The sequence below is a fragment of the Myotis daubentonii genome, chromosome 3, assembly GCF_963259705.1.
Source record: "Myotis daubentonii chromosome 3, mMyoDau2.1, whole genome shotgun sequence".
In the NCBI taxonomy this organism is placed as follows: domain Eukaryota; kingdom Metazoa; phylum Chordata; class Mammalia; order Chiroptera; family Vespertilionidae; genus Myotis; species Myotis daubentonii.
In genome coordinates, this window is record NC_081842.1 from 173,589,351 (window position 1) to 173,614,737 (window position 25,387).

Consider the following 25,387-nt stretch of genomic DNA (forward strand, 5'->3'; position numbering starts at 1 on the left):
ACCACTGGAAAAAAGGGACCATAACCCATACTAAAATTTCTATCAGAGTTTTGCTACCAAAGTGTGTTTGGCATGGGATGGGGGAGGATCGTGTGGGATTATCTTTGAGAGGGTATTGCCTCAATAAGAGCCTCATTATTACTGAAGTAACTTAAATTCCACCGTGAAAGAAATTAATGAGTTAATACCTTACATGGGATTTGTGCTTCATAGCAAATGTTTTCCTGAAGAATCAGTCAAAAGAAATTTAAACCTCTTTTGGCTGTCCAGGAGAGTGATGAGTCTAAATAACAGCCACCATTGCGATAATAGTAACAGCTTCCATTTACTGAATAGTCACAACTGATAGGCACTCTGTTATCATTTCAATGATGTCTTCACAAAAAACTTATGAGGCTTTATCATTTCTAGGAAACTGACGCTTGGGGAAGATTAAGTATTTGGCCAAAGTCTCACAGTGAACAACTAGTGGAAGCAGGAATTTAAAGTCAGTGTCTGCAACTCCAAAGTATATAATACCACTAACCATTAGGTTACACTGTCTCCTTAAGAGGTTCCAAGCAATTTTACATGATCTATTCCATCTCCTGCAAAGATGTCAGAAAGGAATTATAGTTCCTACTTAATAAATGAAAAATTAGGTTTAGAATGGTTAGAAGACTTAAACAAGATTGATCACCTTTTATTTATGATACAGAGTCCAGTATGGAAATCTGGCTCTTTCTGCACTACTTCAGCTGCCTCAGTAAAAAATACAACTCAGGTCTTTGGGGACAAGTTAAGATGATGTCCTCTGTTTGACTGTCATCTGCTCCAATATGATCCACATGCTGAAGTAAAAGCATGCATATTGCCCATGTAAGTCTAACATTCATATTTTACCTGCATTTCAAAAATGTACACTGTTACCATAGCAACTCTCAAAGATTCCCATAGAAAAATCAAACAACGCTGACATTTCTACGTACAATAGGCCACGCTGTTTGTGAGATTTTCTCTGCCAAGGACTCAAATGATCAGTCCCTAATCGCTGACTGTACTTCATCATCTTTATCAGCATTATCATTCTCCAAAGAGGCACACCTCAATTCTCAGGCCACTAATGATGTTCTTGGAAGAATCTGGTAAGTGAGCGTTGAGTTAGAAAAGCTCCTCCCCAAGCTATCAGCCAAACCACTGCCATAAACCAACGATGAATGACGATGCCTCCCGATAAGCTGAACATCAGCTTAAATTCTCTCCTCTGACCTATGAACACGCCAGAAATTTAAAGCACGAATGGAATGATGATAAAAATAACTGCCACTTATTTGGGATTGGATATTGTCAAGTAGAGGGCTAAGCATTTTACACACATCACCTCATTCAACATGGGCATTACTGTCTCTGTTGTGCATGCGAGGCCAGGAGGTCAGGGAACAATAATAATAAGTATACAACATGTATTGAGCCCTTACCATGTGCCAGGCACTGTTCTAAGAGCTTCACATGCATTATTTAATGTAATCCTTGAAGAATCTTTTGAGATAGAACCAAATATTCCTTTCATAGGCTAAGAAACCAAGGCAAGAAGGAACTTGTTTATAGTCATACAAATAGGAAGTGGCAAATGTACTTTTTTAGAGCAGAATCAGATCTGAGGAGGAGGTCAGGCTCTCAAGCTGGCACATGAGGCCAGATTCACTAGCAATTATTTGAAAAAAACTGCCTTTGCAGAGAGCCCATCTACCAATACACCCATTAAAGCTACAGAGGCTCTGCTTGAGAGCCAGAAGAGGTGGTTGACTTGCATGATAAACTGTGTTGAATGAAAAGTACGTGGCTTTAAATAAGAAAAGCACGCTCAGCTGAGAAAAATGTTCAAATAACAAGTCCCCAAGACTGTACATTGATCAAGGCAAGAGCGGGTACTTATTCCTGGAATTCATTCTCACTGAGGGACTGGTGGACAGAACCCAGAATTTAAATGGCCATTTAACTCTTGCTACACTCAAATAACTAACCTTGTATAGTTTAAACACACTCTAAAAACTAACCAAAATAAGGAAATTGAATGCAGGTATTTCTCATTTGAAAGCCCATCACATTTCCATCATGCTCCATTTGGACTAAAGCCGTAAATATTTATAAGTAAACTCAATGGAAATTCTTCCACCCATTCAAACCCCAACAAAAACATGTATATGTGCATATGCACATGAGCACAAAAACCTGCACCTTCCTGTGGCAACCCCACTCCACCAACAAAAGGAATACTGTATAGAAGGTAGAAGGGAGAGCTAAGGGGTGTGGAGGAGTGGCCAGGTGGGACAAGCCTGATGGAACGCCAGAGACTAAGGAAGAAACACACGGGTCGTTGTTTGCGACCTGCCTCCTAATAATATCCTTCAGAGCCCATTCCATTGTCCTCAAAGGCCAAGGTGACTGCTGTCCCCTCAAAGAAATCACCTTTGTTTACTTTTTCTCAACTGATCAGTGTTGCCATTCAGACAATAGTAGGCGTATGCCTAGCAGATGGTCTGTTAATGAAAGCATGGGAAAAAATCTGTTCTAACTGAGCGTTTCCTTGTTTACATGTGAAATATTGTATGATGGGAGCAGCTGATTGAGCCAAACAGTTACAGTGCCCTGCAAAGGAATCAACACTTGGCTGGCGGCAGGGCCCTGCTTTCCACGGAGACACAGGTCATGATTGAAATTCCACACAGAGCTGCTTCCAAATTCTTACTCCCAATGAACCTGCCTTAGAAGAATTTACCGAATGTCAATCACTTGGTATATAATGAGCACCAGTGAGAAGCATAAGGTTGAGCAAGGAAATCTGTCTCCCATAAATTTTAAGGTATCATTACAGGTACTCGTCAAAATATGGTCTTTCTTAGTCACTAGGGAAAAACAGCTATTTGTATAATGAAGGGATTAAAACAGTTTAATGTGTTTGACTTGCCTTTCCACCCAACATTTCACTGACATTTGTAGTTTAAATACTGAAACTTCAAAAGCAGGAAATATACAGCACCCTAAATATATTTACAGTGATACTGACATTTTATAGCATTCCTGGAAAATCAATTTTTAAAATGCCTTTTTATTTTTCAGGAGGCAGTGGGAGGACAAAATAAAAACAACAGGCTCCTATATGGTTCTAGAGCAGTGATGGCGAACCTTTTGAGCTCGGCGTGTCAGCATTTTGAAAAACCCTAACTTAACTCTGGTGCCGTGTCACATATAGAAATTTTTTGATATTTGCAACCATAGTAAAACAAAGACTTGTATTTTTGATATTTATTTTATATATTTAAATGCCATTTAACAAAGAAAAATCAACCAAAAAAATGAGTTCGCGTGTCAGAGGTGTCATAGGTTCGCCATCACTGTTCTAGAGTTAGACTGCAATACAAGAGGAAATAAATGTGATGTCTTGATATTTTTCTCCCTTCACTGAGAATGCTCCCTGGTAATGATTAATTACCAGAAAACACTCTCTGGTAATGATTAATTGTCAGGCTCCTATTGCTATTTCTTTGATTGGGGTAAGCCTGGCATTTCTACAAACTGCTCTAGTGAATCTAACATCCTTCTTTTTCTTCTTCACATGCATCATCCTGGCTGCCAAGAACAGGGTAAGAGCTTTTCATGACTCAACCATGACAGCCTTGTGAGGTGTTATTATCCCCATTTTACAGATGGCAGAGGGAAGCCCAGGGAATCCGAGAGGACACGGCTAAAGAAGACATTCAAGCCCTGGCCGGTTTGGCTCAGTGGCCAGAGCATCAGCCTTCGGACTAAAGGGTCCCGAGTTCGATTCTGATCAAGGGCACATGCCTGGGTTGTGGGCTCGATCCCCTGTAGGGGCGTGCAGGAGGCAGCTGGTCCATGATTCTCTCTCATCATTGATGTTTCTATCTTTCTCTCTCCCTCTCCCTTCCTCTCTCTGTAATCAGTTAAAACATTAAAAAAAAAAGACAATCAAACCTCAGCTTGCTTCACTTCAAAGGCCACACTTTTGCCATTAACCTATTTAAATTTTCAAAATACCCTTGCCATGTTCAAGAAATGACTAAGAACTAATGAAAATATTACCTGGATGAATGAATTGTATGGCTAATAGTCACCACGTAGCCAGCTCCTCCAACATCTAAGTAAGGGCCAGTCAAGGAAATCAACCCTGGATTAGCTACTGCATGGAGATACCTAGTAGAGACCAAAGAAAGTTACATCACTTTAGGATATGAACAACTCTGTGAATTCCAAAGAAACGGCAGCTGGTAACTCAAAAAATATTTATGGGGGACTGGCTGAAAAAAGTGAAGGGATTGAGAAGTGCAGATTGGTAGTTAAAAAATAGTCATGGGGATGCAAAGTATAGCACAGGAAATATAGTCGCTGACATTGTAATAACTGTGTATGGTGCCAGGTGGGCACTGGAAATATCAGGGAGAACACTTTGTAAAGTATGTGATTGTCCAACCACTACAATGCACATCTGAAGCTAATATAAAATAACACTGAACACAACTGTAATTGAAAAAAAGTGTAAAATGGTAAAAGCATTTACTATAAATAGTGCCTATGTTACAATAAAATTCAAAAGGGTTCATATCTTTTATGTCTGACCATAGTAGCATCAATACAAGAGGTCAAGAAAATCTAAAATTTTCCTTTAAAAAAGATACGGAACTCAGGATATGTCTGAGCTTTTAACAAGACCTATAGTCTAGATCAGCGGCACCCAACCTTTCTTTTGGCCATGCCCCACCTAAGCATCTCTAAAATCCTGATGCCCCACGTGACATATAATTCTTATTATTCAAAAAGCGAACTCCTGTTCATGTGGAAGAAGTCTAACCATTAACTTGATCTAAACAAGCTTCCAAAGAACATGGCATCCATGAAAGAGAAAAATAAAAGAACGACAGCTGAAGTACCGAGGAAGAAATCATTAAGAAATTGTTAAATAATAATAATAATATGAAGTGATATGAAAAAATAGCAAATAGTTTCAAAACATATAATAGAGAACTGAAATGCATAAATATATCATAATATATATTTATATGCTGTTTATGAGGATCCTTGAACCATAACAAATGCAAAAAATTCACTGTTAATACCTCTGGGATTGCCCCTCTTAAACGTCAAATTGCCTCTCTGTGGGGCGGGTGCCCCACCTTGGGAACCACTGGTCTATATGTTTTAGAGGCTAAAATAAAAATAGATTAATGAATGAAGTAGAAACAAATACAACTGGACACGTAAAAATGCATCCTGGATTGGGAAGGGTGGGGAAACAGGCAGTAAAACAAGAGCCGACTCATGAGTGACTTAGTTACCAAGCAGCACAAGACTAGAAATCTTGTTTTTATGCCCAAATTGCTCCCCTGCTATACCATCTGACTAGCATTTGTTTTTGAAAATCAGAGAAAAAGAAAGCCCAGAAGTAAAAAAAAAAAAGTTTTTGAATTCGTACTTGTTTATTTTCCATAGGTCACACCTGAGCTGTAATAGGATGCCATAAACATGCGCAGTGACATTAAGTATGCCCACTATAGACACACTGCACACAAGGTAGAATCCAACGAACTACTAGGAATGGAAATGGCTGAGCATAAAGCATTTCAGTCTCAAAATTTCAATGAAGAGATGAAAACACTGAACACAGAGGAAACCCACAAAGCTGTTGCTAGTACATTAAAAACAACAACACACTATGCAAAAACATGTTTTCACTGCCATGAAAGCACCTTCTTTGGTGTGACCGCCTGAAGTTGCTTTATAGTATGTACTTATCATGTCTCTCCAGGGTTTGGGGGGGAACCTTTGATAATGGAAGCCCCGAAAACTCACCATTGTCTCCTAGTGGGATCAAATGCTTTGTCCATGAGGGAACCAGGATAAATTCTGAGGACGCCATTGGGTGTTGCTATGTAACGGCGGACAATGTAAGTGTTCAGGCTACTCATTTCCATTTGTGTCATCCATTCATCTGTGACGTGGCTGGTAGCCATTACTTCATTTCTGACAGAGAACTGGGAGACAAAGGAAGACATAGCGGGGATCCTTTAAGACGCACATGAAAGGAGAGGGGACCGCTGGCAGCGCTGCCCAGCGCTCTCTGGCAGGGAAGCCAAGCCCAATTACTTCCTCCAAGTCTTGCCCCAGCAGATGGGCACAGCCACACTTGGGGGAAACAAAAGCTTACTGAAATGCAGTCCGTGGATGTGGGAATGGGATTTACTCCATTGTTCATTTTAGTGAGACTTTCTGCGTTTAAAGGGACAGATCCTACAGAAGCATCACACACACACACACACACACACACACACACACACACACACACACACGGCAGCTAAATCTCTGCTCCTTAAACGTCATCATAGTGATCTCAACAGACGGTAGGGGCACTTTTCTTCTCTCTCCTGGGAAAAACAGGCCTGGGAAAGTGTCACTGGTCTCTAACTCTCACACCCCCCCTCCCCCCCTAGAAAACCCCTCGTGCATTCTAAGGCCTGAAAGGGCTTGTTCATCTGGCTCCTGGGCTTCTTCATCCATCAGAAGGGGCATCACCGACCAACCTCCCCCGGCCACATGCTGTCTTTCTGGCTCTCCAGCCGAGAGGCACAGATCCAGGCCTGGCCTTCCCACGTCCACGGCTCACAGTCAGCAGGTCCTCCCGGCCTGGGCACAGGGCGCCCGGGATGGGGCCCCACGCCAGCACTCACTTTGAGCCCCGGGTTGGCAATGAGGCGGGTGTTGTCACTGAGGTAGGCTGTGTAGTGCTCCACCATGCGCTTTGTCTCAGGCTGGCTGAGGTGCTCGTAGGGGGAGGAAAAGCTGCCAGCAGACAGCATGACGGTTGGACTCTCTGAAAGACAGCAGACAAACAGGCCTGAGAACGCCGGGCCTTCCTCTCAGGCCCCCACAGAAGCGCCCCTAAGGCCCCGCCACCCTGTCTGCCGTGGGGGCTTAGAGTCTCCCAGAGGAAAGCAAAGAACTCGACGTGGGGCTACAATCATGAGTGAACCAGAGGAGATACACATACAAATATATGCAAGTGCTGGTGTGGCCAAGGTGCAAAATGCCTGAGAGCTACACATGATATACGTATGAGGATCGAGGAGGCAGCACAGGACACGGAGCCAGACTGGGTTGAACCTGGGCTCCACCGTTTCCCGGCTGCGTGATGTTGGGCAAAAATTGTACTGAACATGGTGTTTTTATCATCTGCAAAGGGCGGCGAGGGGTGGGGGGGTGAAATAACTGCACCAACCTTACAGAGCTATGGTGAGAATTATATCAGCTAATATACTATGTAAAGCAAATGAGTTAAATCTAAAGCACGCAGATCGGTGCTCGGCACACGGCAAGTGCTCTCAGTGCTCACTATTATTGTTCACCCTGGTATTAGTATCTAGGAAGAAAAATGCAATATTGGAGTCAATGCAAAAATAAAATAAAGTAAGATCCTCACAGCCGGGTACAGCCAAACTTGGCATAAACGAAGCCTGTAGAAAGATAGTAGTTACCTAGACATATGTCGTTGTTGATCCCATCTAAGTGGAAAAGCCCTGTTCTCTATTAAGACAGAAATGCTCAGTGAATTACATGATAAATCATGAACACTTATTTTCGGCTTTGACATTTTTCATTGTTCATTCTTATTTTTAAAAGCTTTAGAATCCTGTGTCCTATCTCATTTAAATCTATGGGTCACTTTCTATTCCTTTTGTTAGTTCTCAGTCATGGTGTCCTGTTCCCTTGTGGCCTAGTTATTTCTGACGGTGCTGGACGTTAGACAAATTAGTAAGAATAGTTGAGGCCTAACAGGACAGGAATACCTTCCTCCAGAGAGGAATGTTGTGTGATTCTGCCAGGTGCCCCTTCCCTCGCCCCCCAGAGGGGGCAGGTGGTAAGGCCAAAACACATCCCAATAAGGAGACTGGATACTAGCCTAAGTGATGCATGGTGGGACTTTGGTATTCAACTAGTCCACGACTAGTTAATGCCTGAGATTCCTTAGACCACGCAGATGACAGGAATTCCAAGTCAAGGGTTGATTTAGTTTCAATTCATCCCTACCTCAAGATGAAGTCTGATAAGACCTCTGCTAAAAGCATGTATACGGAAGGGGAGGGGCATTATTTATCAGTCTCCACCTTCTGGAGACCTGGGATTTGATTTCTGCCTCTCCCCGCAGCCATAAGCAGCTACGTAAAGCACAGTTTAATTTCACAGTTGTTTCTTCTGGATTGGTGAATATGTTCACTGCAAAAGTGGCTTTAAGGTGTTCACTTTCTTCTCTGAGTTCTTAGATTTTCCTATATGTTGACCCAGGACCTAACTAGCATGTCAGTTCTTTGATGCTTTTCAAGAAGAATTTTTTAAACAGGGTTTCCATCCAGGAGTTTTGTTGTCCTCAGAAGGATGGGTCAGGGTTAAGTAGTTGACCATTACCAGAGAGGGTGCTTCTAGGAATGCTGTCTCACCTCATTCTCATGCTACCAGCAGGGGGTAGCCTGGGAGATTATTATTCTATTCATATCTAAGAGGCTTAAACAAGGTAGGCTGCCTAGCAGTGTGCTGTGTTCATGGGCCTTCATGTAGGAACGTGCCAGAGAAAGAGGACTGTCTCTGAACTCAGAGAGCTTAGGGCCCAGTTAGAGAGACAAGGAATTTTAAAAAGGAGAAAGAAAACAACAACATAAGAATCATGCAATAATATAAAAAATGCTAAAAGGTAACATAGTATTTCAGAGACAAAAGTGTAAGGTCAGAGGTAAGAGGAGGAGAGGCACCTTGGGGATGGACCTTTCTTGTAGTGACGGAGACCTGCATTTTAGGAAAGCTCGCTGCAGTAAGAGGGACTGAGGGAGAGAGAACCAAGCACGAGAGGACACAAGGCTTTATGTCTAGAAGGTACCCATATACTTGTATACTTATATGTATATTTAACCACAATGGTTTATATACACTGAAAAGTTCTTTACTTCTTCGTGTACCAGGAAAGACAATGTCCCTCCGTCAGCTCTCCCGAGGGAGCTCTGATACATATTGGACACACTGGCTCAAAATCTCCATCATCAACAGAATTAGATGGAAACCGCTTCTTTGCCATTCCCTTTTTATTATAATTACTAGAGGCCCGGTGCACAAAAATTTGTGCACTTGAGGGGGTCCCTCAGCCCGGCCTGTGTCCTCTCGCAGTCTGGGACCCCTCGGGGGATGACCACCTGCTGGCTTAGGTCCACTCCCCAGGGGATCGGGCCTAAGCTGGCAGTCAGACATCCCTCTGGCAGCCCGGCAGCCCTATGGGGATGTCCACTTTCCAGTGGGGAGCAGGTCTAAGCTGCAGTTGGACATCCTTAGCGTTGCTGAGGAGGCGGGAGAGGCTCCCGCCACCACCTCTGTGCTGGCAGACATCAGCCTGGCTTGTGGCTGAGTAGAGCTCCCCCTGTGGGAGTGCACTGACCACTAGGGGGCAGCTCCTGCATTGAGCGTCTGCTCCCTGGTGATTATTGTGTGTCATAGTGACCAGTCATTCCCAGTTGTTCTGCTGTTAGGGTCAATTTGCATATTACCCTTTTATTATATAGGATTTTGCATCACTTTCATTACCAACTGTTACTAAGCTGCTCTCGATGCCCCTCCACATTGTCCTGGGGTGAGAAGGGGTCCTACTGTCAAGGAGAAGTCAGGTGGTGAGAGTGTCTAGTGAAAATCAGCCACTGGCCTGAGGTCTGTCTGTGTGATGCAGGATCAGTCCATTCATCTCATGCAAAGTATGTGAGCTGATAAACTACATTTCTGACTATCTCTACTAGGCAGCACTAGGCAACTGAAATATAATGCAATCCCAAATCTAATTCAAAAATTTCCAGTAGTCTCATTAAGAAAAGTAAAAGCAAACAGTTTAAATTAATTTTATCAGTATATTTTATGAAATCCAATCTATCCAAAACATTATCACTTTAACATGTAATCAGTATAAAAAGTTAAATATTTTACACTTACAGTGAATCCCAAGTTGGACTAGTCACATGTCAAGTGCTCAGTAGCCACATGAGGCTAGTGGCTACCATACCAGACAGTGCAGCTATGAGGGTTATTCCAAAGGCCGTGAACAGTCTAGGCTCGAGCTTTTCTCTCATCTAGAAAAACTGCTGCACGTCACCATCTCAAATCTCAGAATAGTGACCTCATATTCACCAGCAGTCATACTTACCTTGCCCCCACAGCACTTAAGAGAATCACGCACATCCTAGCACTTCAGTAAGCATTTCTTAAAAATGTGAATTAAAGGGCATACATACTCTCCTGCATGAAAACCAAAGATAAAACCTAAATTCAACAAACACATGTCAACTCCAACCTTTTCTGATGGACACCTCTGGCCCTTTCCCAGAGTCTGCGCTGCTGGACCGTGTCCTGGGAGAGGCTGCTTGGCTGCCCTGCTCCCCTGATCTCCTATCCAGACAGAAACTCCCTAGGACCAAGTTTAAACAAGGAACCCAAACACAAGCGCTCTCCCATGTAACCTTCAGCCTGGTGGCTTCTATCCTTCATCCTCTTCCCCCACCCCCCTACTCCGTGGGCTGACGGTCTAATGATTCTTAGTCATGAATTTTAAACCCCAAGTATTTCAACAGTGGAAAAGAGAAGTTTACAGTACTGTGAGCACACTGTGTTGTATCAACAGTACACACTACAAGTGCCCAGCATGGGCCTGGCACATGGCAGCGTGCGATACAGGAGGTGGCATCGTGGCCTGGGAGGAACATGAGTCAATCACAGCCTTGCTGCTTTCTGTGCTACCTTGGGAACAGTCCGTGTTTCCAATAAACCTGATGCCCTCATCTATAATAGGTCAACTCAGAGGATGAATGTCCAATTCCTGGCACATACAAGTATTAATTCCCTTTGGCTTTCTTTGCCTATTTCCTAAGCTCTTTGGAAGACAGGGGCCTGTGGCAGATACAGATATGCGATATAGATATATAGGGATTCCTTTTACTATTTCTCCACCTCCTGCCCTCTATCCCCCCAAGTCCCCACACCTGATTTTAGCAGGTCATCTCTGCGACTCTCTTGGGTGGACTGTCTCTGGGCCACTAACACCTCTTTGCCGGCACTGGCAGAAAGCTGACAGTGACTATGGAATAGGGAAGTGCAGCACCTTTCTTGAGTCTGGGCAACCCACACAGTATAATTTATACTCCAAAGCCCCCCTATAGAATCAGGGTTAGGCTGAGGCTGGGAGCTTACCTAAAATTAAACTCTTGCCTGCTCTCTCCTCCTTCCCTATCCTGTCCCCCTCACTTGGTCACTGGTTTCCTCTGAGAACCCACCAGTAATAAATCATCCACACACACAGCCTCATCTCAGTGTCTGCTGGAGAACTCCATCCAAGGCCAGGCCTCAAAATGTTTTCAGGTCTGTATCCCGAAACTGGCACTGCAGGCCTGCACATTTTTAAAAAATTCAAACTGATGTGTATGGTGAACTGTTCCGAGTAAGACCACAGAGGAAGCTGGGCAGGGCAAGGCTTTACCTAGAGTGGCCAGCTGTCTGAAGTGGAGACACGCACTGGGCTGGCCCAGGAGGTCCAGACGGTGGTACAGCAGCTTGCTGCTGGGCACGGTGTTGAGGTTCTTCAGTTGTCTGACAGGTATTTCTGGTTGTATCACCACAATACAGAGAATAAAGGAAGTGTCTTGTACCTGAAAAAAATTGATAGAGAATTTCTAATACAGAAAATGAAGGTCCCTGCGAATTCCGCTCTGTCTTCTATCCCACATGGAAAAGTATTTGATGAGGGGATGACAGATGTGAAGATGGGGTGATAGACACTATCTCTGGCAAAAGATTACATTTTATGTTTCCTATTTTCCTTTCTTACAGAAAGAAATGAATGTATGGGACAGGAAATCACAGAGCTAATGAAGGGATTAGAAACTCGAACTCGAGTCCCTTTGACACAGCGACCCCGGCCCTCCTTTGCTTATTTAAGCAGGAACATGGCACGTGAACACGACCGTTATGGGGTTTGAGATGCATTAAAAAATACATAGTTGCTTTTGCAATGAGTATTTTTATTTATTTTTATAAAATATATTTTTATTGATTTCTGAGAGGAATGGAGAAGGAGAAATAGAAACATCAACGATGAGAGAGAATCATCAATCGGCTGTCTCCTGCACACCCCACACTGGGGATCGAGCCCACAACCTGGGCATGTGTCCTGACCGGGGATCGAACTGTGAACTCCTGGTTCATAGGTCGACGCTCAACCACTGAGATACGCCGGCTGGGCACAATGAGTGTTTTTAGAGCTGCCTATTTTAAAAGCAAATTATGACTCCACATACACAGCCCATACCAAATCTGGTTTATTCATTATATTCTCAAGTTTCTCTTTGCTTGGTTAGAGATGACCAGGATCTCCCACTCATGACATGTGCACATCCTGTGACTCCCTCACAAAGCCGCCTGACCTGCCACTCCAGCCCAGGGGAAGCAATGTGCTGTGGCTTAGCCTAAACTATGACGCGCACACATCAGAGCCCTTTCAAACGCACGTTGCTCCTAGAAATGAATGCTCGCCTAAAATTTGTTGGGAAAACTGTCCACCAAAGTAGCAAAGGCAAGTCGAGCTATTTAGTCCTTGCTCCTTAACTTAAAAACAGCAGAGAGCCAGACTACTTAAGTCTATTACATCAGGAGATGGATGGAATCTATTTAAAAGGTAGCCTGCAAATAAGTGAAAAGAGTGGTAACCAGCTAAGTCAGAAATAATGCAGCTCAAAGGGTTTACTTAATGACTGCGGAGAAAATGCTAACGAGGCAGGTTAGCATTCAGTGTAATTTAGGGTTTGTGAGGATGGTGGCAGAATCTTTTTAAACACGGGAGAAATCTGCATCTCCCTGGTATTGCTTTCAAGTACCCCTGCCAAGGATGTTCAATTAGATTCGCAAACTGAATCCTTTTCCTCCACCCACAAAATTAGAAAATGACAGGGTGTTCTGAAGGGGCATTCACGCCTTCCCCGTTCCCTTTTCACTGAGTCATCCTTCGAGTTTGTTTCCTGGGTTGCGTGTTCCAAGGAACCAAAAGATAAATACTTTGCTGACGGGCCAGAATATCATTTTATAATTGTGTCTATTCTGGAAGAGAAAAATAAGAAGTTACCCAAGTCTTGGACCTATTGGGATTATCACTTCATAAAGTATATACATGTCGAATCAGCATGTTGTTATACCTAAAACTAATATAATGTTGTATATCAACTGTAATTAAACAATTAGAAAAAAATTAAAGACAAAGTTACCCCAGAATGCTTTATAACTATTTACGTTTATACATAGTTCTTAACTAGAAAGGAAAACAGATTTCAACACAGGCCTTTCTATTGTGTTCTCATCAGGACTATGATGCACCCAGAGAGGCTCCCCATGACTGGGAGTGGTTTTCTCACTGGCTGCCCACGGGATTCATGTTTTGAAGGGAAGCAAGGCTGTGCAGTGCAGGAACACTGTGATACTGTCTTATAGTCCGTACTTCCTTCCATCCCTCACAGCATGCAGCCTCCTCAAATGCTTGAAGATGGACTTGGGTTCCACAGTGACAGAGTCGTAATCTCTTAACACTCCTAACATAACCCCTCATGTTCCATTTAAATTAATTCCGTGAAATAATCCATCCATATCTGTCCGCTACATGTATGGATGCTAAGCAGTTTAACCAATTATTCTCAGCATGAGCTGAGTCTATTTGGATTGTATTTAGTAGAGGAATTCATTTTATTCCTGAGGACACGATGAGTACCTTCTCCCTAAAGTAACTCAAAAAAAATATTTACTCTTCCTGCTGGGTAACCAGGCCAGTCTTTTAAACTCCAATCTCATTATTTATTATTACCTCTTTCATTTTTCACCTAATAGTGATGTTCTTGACAATTTCAGAACTCTGAGAACTATCTGAAGTGATTTCATGATTACACCTATTTGGCGGAGCAGAATGGCCAGAATTTACCAGTAACACTGAAAAAATAACAACATCTATCTTAAGAAGATAATACTTTTTTTAAAAAATGTTAACACTGGGTTTATTTACTCTACAAAGAAGGTTTTAAAGAATGCCTATGTTTCCTTCTTTCTCTTTCAATGCCAACACATATAAAGGTAGATATTTTCCCAGGATATAACCGAGTTGCTTTCATTCAGGTTGCACTGCAGGTAACCAATCTCCAATTTCAAATATAAAAGTATTTTTCAATGAAGTATTCTGGTGCCTGGCTCACCTTTTCTGATGTGAAAATTAAATAATTCATCTTTATTTAAAAACTCTATTAATACAAAAAATAAGGGCCGATGGTCCAATCGTTCTCAAAAAAAAAAATTCCTGAAGATGAGCTGACTCAGAATTTCAAATCTGTACTATCCTATATAATAAAAGCCTAATATGCTAAGTGTCTGGTCGTCCGTTCAACCAATCAAAGCATATATACTAATTATATGCTAAGGCTGCTCAACTGCTCACTATGACATGCACTGACCATTTGGGGGCAGACAGTAAACCGGTCGCTATGACGTGCACTGACCGCCAGGGGGCAGACACTTGACTGGTAGGTTAGCTTGCTGCTGGGGTCCAGCCGATCCAGACTGAGCGAGACACCCTGGAACCCTCCAGCGGTCCCTCCCCAGCAGGCCAACCTCCCGAGTCCCTCCCTGGCCCTGATCGTGCACTGGTGGGGTCCCTCGGCCTGGCCTGTGCCCTCTCGCAATCCGGGACCCCTCAGGGGATGTTGGAGAGCCGGTTTTGGCCCGATCCCGCAGGCCAGGTTGAGGGACCCCACTGGTGCATGAATTCATGCACCAGGCCTCTAGTCAAACAATAAAATACCAGTAGGATTAGGCTTGTAGATGTACGTTTCTCAAAAAGTTTCATTTAGTATTTTGTTGCCTTTTGTTTCCAATGTAGAAATCACTGCTGCCATTATGATGCTTTAAGAACCAAATGAGAAGATTAGAGGAGAGTCATGTCTAAACCACAGTGGCTACTCCTAATCCTTGTGATTCCTAAGTCAGACACAGACCTGTCTGAAGCTGTTTAATTGTCTGCATCCACCACTAGGCTGGATGCTCTATGAAGGCAGAGAGAGCATCATTCTTTTTCATTCTTCTTAGCTCATAATAAATGTTCAGTAAGAAGTTTTTAAAGGGATAAATAAATAGCCATTTGGAATCAAAAGGTTAAACACCAGATATGGCCATCCAAAGGAATCCAGGATGACTGCATTTGAGGTTTAGTGATTGAAATTTGATGGAAAAAAATACAAGTCCACTCTTCCTTTGGTCAATTACAATATCAAGGCCCCGTAACAGCATGTTATGGTATGCTTCCAAGAGGGAGTTAAGGACAGGAGCATAAATCACATGGACAGTGTGTTTTAGATTCAATTACTTTGTGGCGCCCTCTCTGACTGAGGCTGGTAAAAAAAAAAGCTGAAATGGGTACCACACGTTATGGCTAATGTGTCAACGCACTAGTGATGAATGTGAATTATCCAAATTCTAATATGAAAGTTCCTTTCCCTTGGAATATGTTAGCAGAGGGCATTTATGTTTTCATATCTCTTTTTTAAATTCCCAACTTCCACAATTTGAATTTAAAATGATAAAAATTCACTGGATATAACCTAACTGTGCATACATAAGGGACTGTTAAAAAAAACTGTGTCCATTTATATAAATTACATAGCCATTAAACGTGCATGCACACTAACATAGACATGTACACTGATCTATATGCCTGTGTGTGCATAAAAATTTTCTGGAAATTGACCAAAGTGATTATTTACGGAGAATGGGAGGTCAAAGCCAGGAGGGAGGGAAGGGCACAGTTTACTGTCTACTGCATATTCAGTTTGATTCATTTATCATGAATAATAACTGGTTTCATAAATAAAAAAGGGAAAAAATTATAAAACATCTGGAGTATCTCTTCTTTTTCCAACCACTTTAAAACTGATTGGTAACATGATCCAACACAAGGTCCCTAGAATTCCTGTACCCATGGCTGCTCAGGCAACGGCGCGTCCTCTCACTCACCATCTTCCAGGCGTAGCTGACGTTGTACGCCTGCTTCCCGGTCTCTCTCAGCTTGTTTATGTGCCAGGACAGGGATGAGTTCACAGGCACTGCGATAATCTGACTGCCCAGAGGAAGGCTGTGTAGTCAAACAGAATGAAATATTTCAGGCCAATGATAAAATTAAGCACTTAATTAAAGGCTGGGAAGAAGCTGTGAGTCAATGGCCACCTCCTGAGTTTGAAAAGCAATGAAGCTCATCACTTTTGAAAGAGATAATGTGAGATTTTCAATTTCGTAAAAGTATGCTGTCGCCTCTGCACTAAAAACATTCCTGACTCTCTACCCCTGCACCCCCCCCTCCCAATTCTAATTCTTTCCAGAAATGATGTTGTCTCAGATCACTCAGTTATTACTTTAGAACCAACGAGCACAAAGACCCGTTTCTCTATAGGTTACCATCTGCCAAAATAATGGATCATGGTTGGAAAAAATCCAACCTGTTCTTTATTTTAAGAGAAAATGTTGTGTATGATGGTGCTGTCAAGTTGGAATGGACACTAGGTTGCCAAGATATTTTCTGGCATGTGGGAGAGCTGGGCCTCAACTTTACCTTTCATTTTGCCAGCATTTTTCAACTTGGTACAATGGGAGTATTCTTTTTAAATGAGATAACATATATCTGATTTTACAATTAGAGGCAATGTAAACACAGAATTTGATTTACAAGACATTTCTCCTAAGTAACAGTTCTAAGAGATCTTACCTATTATTCAAAGTAAACATATTTTTGGCTATTATTCTTAGGAAAAAAATTACTGAGTATACTTTTGATAACATTAAAATAATTTATATACTTGTTTCATATCCTGTAATAAACACTCGTATTTGACCTCAAAGGATACTATTCTCAGAGAAAATCAGTACTGCAGCCCTCACCTTTTCCTTACCTTAGAATATTTTGCCGAACCAAGTCAAATTTTGGGATATTTTCATAATGAATGATGTCGGTATGAAGAGGGGGTTCTGATAGTAAATATGGCCTGGTAAGAGATGGGTGCATAAGTGTATATCCTGAAATAAGAGAACAAAGACACAGGCTAAGGAAAACATGTTGTAGGAAGTAGTGAATCTAATAAAGTGCCTATCGTAGGTTTGAAATACGGGACAGTCTGGGATGGCTGCCCAACACTCAATTTCTCAGTATGTAACTCACCAGTCCAATAAAAACTGAACTTGTTTTATGTGTTCTTGTATAAAACTCCTGAAGTGTAGAAAGATGTCTTAAATTATCGGACATCTGTTTAATCAAGACTATTTTGGAGGTACTGGTCATTTGGTTTTCATTTTATGAAATGTCCTGATCTATCATATAAACCTTAGTGCTAGTAAACCCAAAGATAACAATATAGACCAAAAAAGTCCAAAGGATCACATTCTGTGTGTCATTCAATCCTCAAGTCTAATTTCCCGACATTACAAATAACTGTTACCTACCCCTCCACACAACAGAGGAACATGTGCATACTGTTTGGATTCATTCTGCCACCTTTACGGTGTTCTACTATAAATAGTAGTCCTAGTTACACTGTGTTTGTAGAAATACTATCATTTCTTTCTTGGTTAGGATCAGAATAGCTACGAATTTTTTTTTCCAGGATGCTAAAGGAATCACTCTTTCCCCTGATTAATTTTAGCAGATTACCTTTGTCATCTATGAGAAAAGTATAGGAGGCCAAAGAGTCTTGGTAATACGTCACATCTTCAAGGATGTAAGCCAGGTTCACGTCCACACCTACAATTCCCAGAAGTAGGTTTCCAAAATAACAGGGTTTACTCACTGTCATTATCAAACCTATGGGTTAAAAAAAAAAAAAAATCCAAAGAATAGCAGACAAGGACAAAGGCGGGACTTGTGCTCTGGTGAATCATAAAGGCTCCTAGCAGCCATCCAAATTCTGCTGGGAAGGAAAGCTCCCTGTGTGACCCGGGAACCAGCCACTGCCTTTCCAGACAGTGTCAGGGAGGGAGAGTACAAGGGAAATCGAGTCTGTTGGGGGTTCAGATATCTCAGTTACACTGAGGCAATGTGTACATTTTCCACTATTTTTCACCTTGAAGGACATGACATTCCAGACCAGTGCAAATCATCAGCGGCACTTAATACATCATTCTACTTCCTGGAGTAAGGAACATTTAGCTGAACTTGAAAGACCACTGTGGACAGGGGATCCAAAAATCTGGGTTCTACCCAATTGTGCCCCTTGTGTATCATACATCTCTCATTGGACATAACTTCCCTGCAGCTTGATTTTCACATCTGTTTGAAGGACACAGTAATAAGCGCTGTACTGATTTCTAGGGGTTGTTCGATGAAAAGATATTATGGATAAAGGAAAGCCTGTAAGGTACTATGTTTCACTAAGGCATCTTATCCAAAAATAGACTAATGGGGAGAAAAAAACTTAGAAAGGCACAGAATCTTGTTATCTGACCACTTAGAACTCTGACTAGCTAAAGGAGACACTTAAAGCAACGGTTCTCAACTTGTAGGTCGCAACCCCTTTGGCGGTTGAACGACGCTTTCACAGCCTAAGGCCATCCTGCATATCAGCTATTTACATTACGATCCATAACAGTAGCAACATTACCGTTATGAAGTAGCAACGAAAATAATTTTATGGTTGGGTCACACATGAGGAACTGTATTTAAAGGCTAGAAGGTTGAGAACCACTGACTTAAAGGAACATATTTCTTGTCACTTGGGCCAGGAATGTGCAAACTTTTCTGTAAAGAACCAGATAGTAAATATTTTAGGCACTGTGGGCGATGTAGTCTCGGTTACATACACTTTCTTTTTCTTAAATCTGAGCTTTAAAAATATAGAAACCATTTTTGGCTCACAGGACATACACAAACAATGGAATGCTTACAGAAAGAGAAAAGTGAAAGGGGAGAGAGAGACAGCAGTGAGCCAGTGACTGGCCCTGGGCAGAAGGGAAGCTGTGCTTTCCTCCTAGCTTTACTACTGTGGTGGGTAAGTTGTGCCACCTCTCTGAATGCGACTCTTCATGTGTCAGATGGGGAGGTGAGACAAAATGATCTCTAGGACCCCAAACAACTCTACAATCCTAAGGCTCTAATTCAAACCCCAAACAAAACGAGGGATAGCGTCTCTCTATCATCCTCTTGTATTGCCCTGTGCTCGGTGGCCCTTCACACCTTAGCAGCATATATCAGAAAGCCATCCTTCTGTGAACACGTGGGAAAGAGCTCTGGATCTTCTTCAAGATTTCTACAAAGAATGGGCTTCCACCCAGAGAACTGTGCATGATGCCCACCCCAAGGATTACTGAGCTGCTGTGATTGTCAAGGCCAGGTGCATGCATCACACGGTAGGGGGAAGTGGATACAGCACTGCAAAACTTCCTGAAAGTTATGCCCAGCTATAAGGTAAATAACCACTGAGGATGTAGTGTGCAGCATGGTGACTAGAGTTAACGATACTGTATTGTGTATTTGAAAGTTGCTGAGAGAGATCTTAAGAGTTTTCACTACAAGAAAAAATGTGCAACTATGTGAGATGATGGATATTAATTGATTTATCTTTATTTTATAGACTTAAACACTTACTGAGGATGGGATGTGTGCCTTACCCACTACTGCCTGAAATAACGCTTGGCTGGCACTCAGTAATGTTGGTTAAATGAACAAAGGGCCACTTGCCTGTAAGGCTTGACATTTCCCCAGAAGAGAAAGTAACCTTATCTAAAGGTGGGCATTTTTAATGTATACACTTCTATGGGCCCTGCCAGAAATAGGAAGGATAAAAAAATTTGGGTGTAGCAGCAGCTACCACATTTCTTCCTTATATAAAAAACATGTTTACCTAATTCTAGAAAACACACTCTGTATAGGCTTGTTACTTTTTATACATGAGTTTCCTCTGAACATCTGTATTCATGAGAGTCCCTGGTTAATGGAACATGAAAATAAAATCTCATATGGTGATGGTGTCTGGCTCTTCTATCTTCTCTGACAAGGAAGAATAGGGTAAAGGGAAAAGAATAGGCAAGAATATGAAAAGGAAAAGGAAAAGATTGTGCTTCTCCTGAGCACAGGCCATTGGCCAGGCATTCTTCTAGATGCTTTACAAATATTAGTGCAATTAATTTTCACAACTGCCTTGAAGGAAATGTTATTTTCCCCATTTTACAGACCAAGAAATTTAATCATGACAGTTAAACACTTCACCCAACTTGTGATATTGGGGTGATGATGATAATAATAGTAATACTGACAAAAGTAAAATAACAAATTATGGGTAACTGTGACATTAGAATGATAATGACAATAGCAATAACAACAAAGGTAAAATAAATAAATAAAACAAGAACAGTAATTATTATTGAGAGGAATGCCAGGCACTAATAAATCTCATAATTACAATGACTTCAAAAATTTAGACTCAAAGATAGAGAGAGCTGTCTGGCAGCTATTGGGGTGGGGGAAGGTGGAGGAGGGTATGATAAATGGAGACTTGACTTGGGGTGATGAACACACAATACAGTGTATAGATGATGTGTTGTGGAATTGTGCACCTGAAACCTGCAGAATTTTGTAACCAGTGTCACCCTAATAAATTCAATTAAAAAGGGGAAAAAAAAGATATTACATTTTGAACCAGTGACCAAATGGGAATTAACAAGGTTAAATAAGTTACCAAGAATAACACCTCAGCTGTGGAGTGGATTTGCAATCCTCTCTAATGCTAAGCCTGTATTTGTTGCCTACTCCATGTTGCTCTGCCCTTGAGGCTGAATCCTAAGCACTCTTAGCTTTCTGTACCACCAGCTCTGCAAAGTTGCTCTTTAGTTCCAAGTCTACCTCTTTTCCCTATCTTTTAGCAGGAAGGCTCCTCCAAACTCACCATCTCCCATCTCATCGGAGAAGGGGAGGCTAAAGACAGCTTCATCGATCATCCGGTTGGGAAGGTTGGTATAGAACCTGCCGACTGTGGTCTCCAGGTTACTCAGCTGGTTCAGCACCATCATGCTGCCCTTAATCACGGGCAAGGCTGTCCGGTCCGGCACGCCATACTTTCCTGAGTTCTGTTCAGCCAGGTCTCTCAGAAAAGCCAGCTCTTTCAAACCAGTCACCCCCTCTGAAACGGAAAGCCAAGGGAAGACAATGTAACACAACATGGTATAAATTCCTACAATAACTCTGCCATTTAGATCTAATAAAGGCTTGGCCGAGGTCTTGTAATACCTCTGCCAAATGAAGACCCCTCTGCCAAAGAGGTCTTTGCAGAGACAATCTGGACTCACAACAGAGATAGCAGTTCTTGTTGAGGATCAAAGCCTGATGCATAGCCTTTCCTCAAATAGTCAAGAGGGCAAAGGGGTTCTTCAAAAGGCAACAATGTAAAACACACGAGTAAATAAAGAAGCTCCACCTAGCAAGGATGTGCTCTCCCCTAAAAATTTAATTATATTCAACTTATTTTTCTGCATTTAATATCTGAAAGCAAAAGTCATGACTAAGAAGTCTGCATTTAATTTAAATTAGATGAAATTGTAAGAGTTTTAAAGGATAGAGGTTTACCATTTCATTTCTTAACCTCCTCGCCTATTAAACACTTGCCAAAGTCTCATGCAACTAAATGAAAGAATTATGGATTGCATTTAGGATGCCTCCAACCCTTGTGCCTTTAAGCTCATTTTAATTACAAATGTTTTCATGCTTGATATTGTTAGGATAATACTGGATTTGATTTATTTAATGTATATTTTTTATGTTTAGATGGTTTTAAAACTTTGTAAAAGATTTAGGCATACCGGGATGTATTGTTCTACAACATCTGTAACCCATAGCACAAAAATAAATTTAATAAAACTTTTAAAAATTCTGGTTTGCTATTGTTGGAACACAGTCAAGAGGATTAGTAACTGATCCCATATGGGTACCACTGTAAACAAATTCAAATGATTTCAATCACTACTGAGATTCTACCAATGAGTTTTAAAAAGGCTTTGCCTCATGTTCTTCAGTCATTTAAAAAAAAGTGACATTATCATTTTAAAATAAGGAATGTACATAGTTCTAACCTTGGAAGTCTATTTCTAGAGTCATAGCAGGATCTAATGGATGTTATTTCTTTCTTAACATATTGTGTTTTAAAAACTTGGCTTTTGCTCCACTCATGTAATGCTTAAGGAAAGTCAGAACCAGATTATTAGTTCCTTTGCTTGACACAAAGTTGAGATGGAGGGGTGGGAGTGGGTAAGTGGTACATTCCAAGTAAAAGATAACACAAAAGATACACTGATCCCTACTCTCTGACCTTATACCCTTGAGAAGCTCAGAAGCTCCCAGAGGTGAATGATAAAAGCACACAACATAAGGCAATAAATACATTTCCTTTCTTTGTCATCTACTGCTTAGTTCTTTCAAAATGTAAAAGAAAAGCAATATAACAGGAACATCTACTAGCTAAAGAAGAACAGTGTGGGATGCAAGGCTACCAAAGATTGGAAATTTTATATCACTCTATCATGAAATGTTATGTAGGCCTGGCAGTAGGGGAGCAGACTGGTTAAGTATGTTGTATAGTTCTATCATCAACACAGTCATACTGGAAACTACATTTCCCAGAATTCCCTTTCCATTTATACTTCCAGGTTAAAGGTGGCCAAAAGTGCAGTGTTGTGAAATTTAAGAGAAGTGAGAGAGCGTGAGAGACAGACACAGAGGGACCGAATGTCCTGGTTTGTCCAGCTCACTCTGATCTGATGCAGTTTCCTTTCCCAGCTGCTGGCTTGCTCACCCAGGGCACGCCCAGATGCTTCACTTAGAATTCCCAGGGGTAAGAGCCAACGACCTCCCACAGACTTCTGCACTAGCTTCCAGATATCCCTAAAAGCTCCAACGTGTCCACCCATGCCAGAGCTGGCTACCAAATATTGTCAACTCTTCTTTCTTTAACTCTTCTTTATTTTTGTAGTTTCCCCATAATTTTGTACACTGCAGTCCTGAGGATAAAACTGTTACACCCGAATTCTCAGGGTGGTTCTGCTTCCTTACTTGAAGCCTGGCTGGTCGAGGAAGGGGATGTGGCAGTGCCACTGAACAGTGCTCGGAGACGGACAGCGTTCGGGGAAATGGGCAGTGAGCACCTGTGTGTGGCTGGATTAAAGGGAGAAAGAGGAGAGATGGGGATGGTGGGAGGGAAGTCACCAGAGGTTTTAAAAAAGGAAACTCTCAGGGCACAGCGGGTGCGTAAGAGTCTCTGGTGGGAGGACTTAGGACCAGTGAAGAGATGGGCGATAGCAACGAAGCTTCTTTTCTCAGTGTCTGCCTGAGCAGGCCTCCAAATCCAATGGAAAAGAGGATGTGAGCCCTTCATTTTACGTTTCCTCACTGCTGTACTGTTGCACTGAATTTATCTGCCGGGCCGGTCTGTCTTTCTCACTAGGTTAGAAGCTTCCTGAGGACAGGGGCTTTGTGTGATACAGCTCTGAAACCTCAGGGCACGGTTACATTGTGGGCTCAACACATTTTCCTTCCTCTCCTGTCCCCTTTCTTTCTGTTCCTTCCCGTCCCCTCCCTCCTTTCCTTTTCTCCATCCTTGCCTTTCTCTTAAGTGTGAAAGAAGCTAAACCATATGAAGAAAGAGTGATGGGCACCCAGAGGTAACACCGAAAGATATGTGCCATAGGAAAAACCAGCCATCCCTGCCCGTCTCAGCTGTGCTCAGCATACAAAGAAAATGAAAACCCTGTTCACGTCTGAGAAGCTCACAGTCTTGTGAAAAGTGAAAGGAGAAGGAGACAATAATACGGAGGTGAGCACATCACCGCAGTGTTAACAGGCAACATGCACAACACACCGGGGAACAGAATACGGACAGAGAGCTGGCCGAACCTGCCTCCAAGCTGTACTGAGACAGGGAATCACACCATCTTTCATTCTCTTTCAGGTGGCTTTGAGGTCCAGTGATTTACCAGGTACTGTGTCAGGAACTTTAAACGCTTCATGTCTTGTTTACTTATTATCCTGGCAAACCCTCTATACATTTTATTATTTTCATTTTACAGATAAAACTGAGGCCTAAAGAGAAAACATTACTTAGAGCAGCAGTTCTCAACCTGTGGGTCGCGACCCCTTTGGGGGTCGAACGACCCTTTCACAGGGGTTGCCTAAGACCATCGGAAAACACATATATAATTACATATTGTTTTTGTGATTAATCACTATGTTTTAATTATGTTCAATTTGTAACAATGAAATTGGGGGTCACCACAACATTAAAGGGTCGCAGCATTAGGAAGGTTGAGAACCACTGACTTAGAGTAAGCCACGCAGCTAATACATGGAGACTGGAACTCAGAACCTCCAGACCACACACTGTGTGCTCGTCCATGTGTGTGGCATCCACAAAATACCTGGGAAAGAATCCTGCTGGCCAAAGCTCAAATTCCGGGACCTCACCTAAGAGGGTCCAAACGGAAACCTGAGGGAGTCTGCATTTTACAAAAACAACTTAAAGTAATCCTTAGCACATTAAAATATGAGAACCGCTGCCCCGAATGCCATGTGGTTCTACATGGAACTCTGGAAGGGCCAGGAGACACTCGAGGCCGTAGTTGGGCAGGGGTGCTGGATCAAGACACGGTCTTTAAAAACAAGAGCCTAGGGCAGTGATGGCGAACCTTTTGAGCTCGGCGTGTCAGCATTTTGAAAAACCCTAACTTAACTCTGGTGCCGTGTCACATATAGAAATTTTTTGATATTTGCAACCATAGTAAAACAGAGACTTATATTTTTGATATTTATTTTATATATTTTAAATGCCATTTAACAAAGAAAAATCAACCAAAAAAATGAGTTCGCGTGTCACCTCTGACACGCGTGTCCTAGGTTCGCCATCACTGGCCTAGGGCCACCCTGAACAGGGACCAAGGGGCCTGAAGAAGGAGATGCTTGGGGAGGAGAGTGATGACTGACAGGTGGGGAGACAGGACACAGCAGAGCGGCTGGCTAGAAGATTGAGTGCAGTCAGGCTGGGGGATGGGGGAGAGCAGAAGGAAAGAACAGCGAGCTTTTCCTCAGAGGGGCCGACTGACTAAACACTTTCACATAATGTCTGGCTTAACAGCAAAAAAGAAAAAAAAATCAACCTGAATGAGCACCTTGCAAACGCCAGGCAGTGTCCTGTGTCTACCATGCATTAGGCCTAACGAATCTGCACCACAAGCCTGCCACGGAGATGCTTATGTCTATTCCACAGCTAGGAAA

At 42.2% G+C, this 25,387-nt stretch overlaps 1 protein-coding gene across 4 annotated transcripts in view; it reads right to left on the reverse strand.

The window, feature by feature from the left end:
- The window catches only part of CACHD1 (cache domain containing 1), a 226,927-nt gene that overhangs the window by 22,140 nt on the left and 179,400 nt on the right, over positions 1–25,387 (reverse strand). For all 4 annotated transcript variants that reach the window (XM_059689294.1, XM_059689296.1, XM_059689295.1 and 1 more), the window contains 8 exons: positions 21,018–21,251; positions 17,792–17,941; positions 17,037–17,160; positions 16,108–16,225; positions 11,549–11,717; positions 6,723–6,865; positions 5,848–6,029; positions 4,084–4,194 (listed from right to left, as the gene is read on the reverse strand). In XM_059689294.1, coding sequence (XP_059545277.1) covers positions 4,084–4,194; positions 5,848–6,029; positions 6,723–6,865; positions 11,549–11,717; positions 16,108–16,225; positions 17,037–17,160; positions 17,792–17,941; positions 21,018–21,251 — 1,231 coding nt within the window. The remainder of the gene's footprint in view (positions 1–4,083; positions 4,195–5,847; positions 6,030–6,722; positions 6,866–11,548; positions 11,718–16,107; positions 16,226–17,036; positions 17,161–17,791; positions 17,942–21,017; positions 21,252–25,387) is intronic.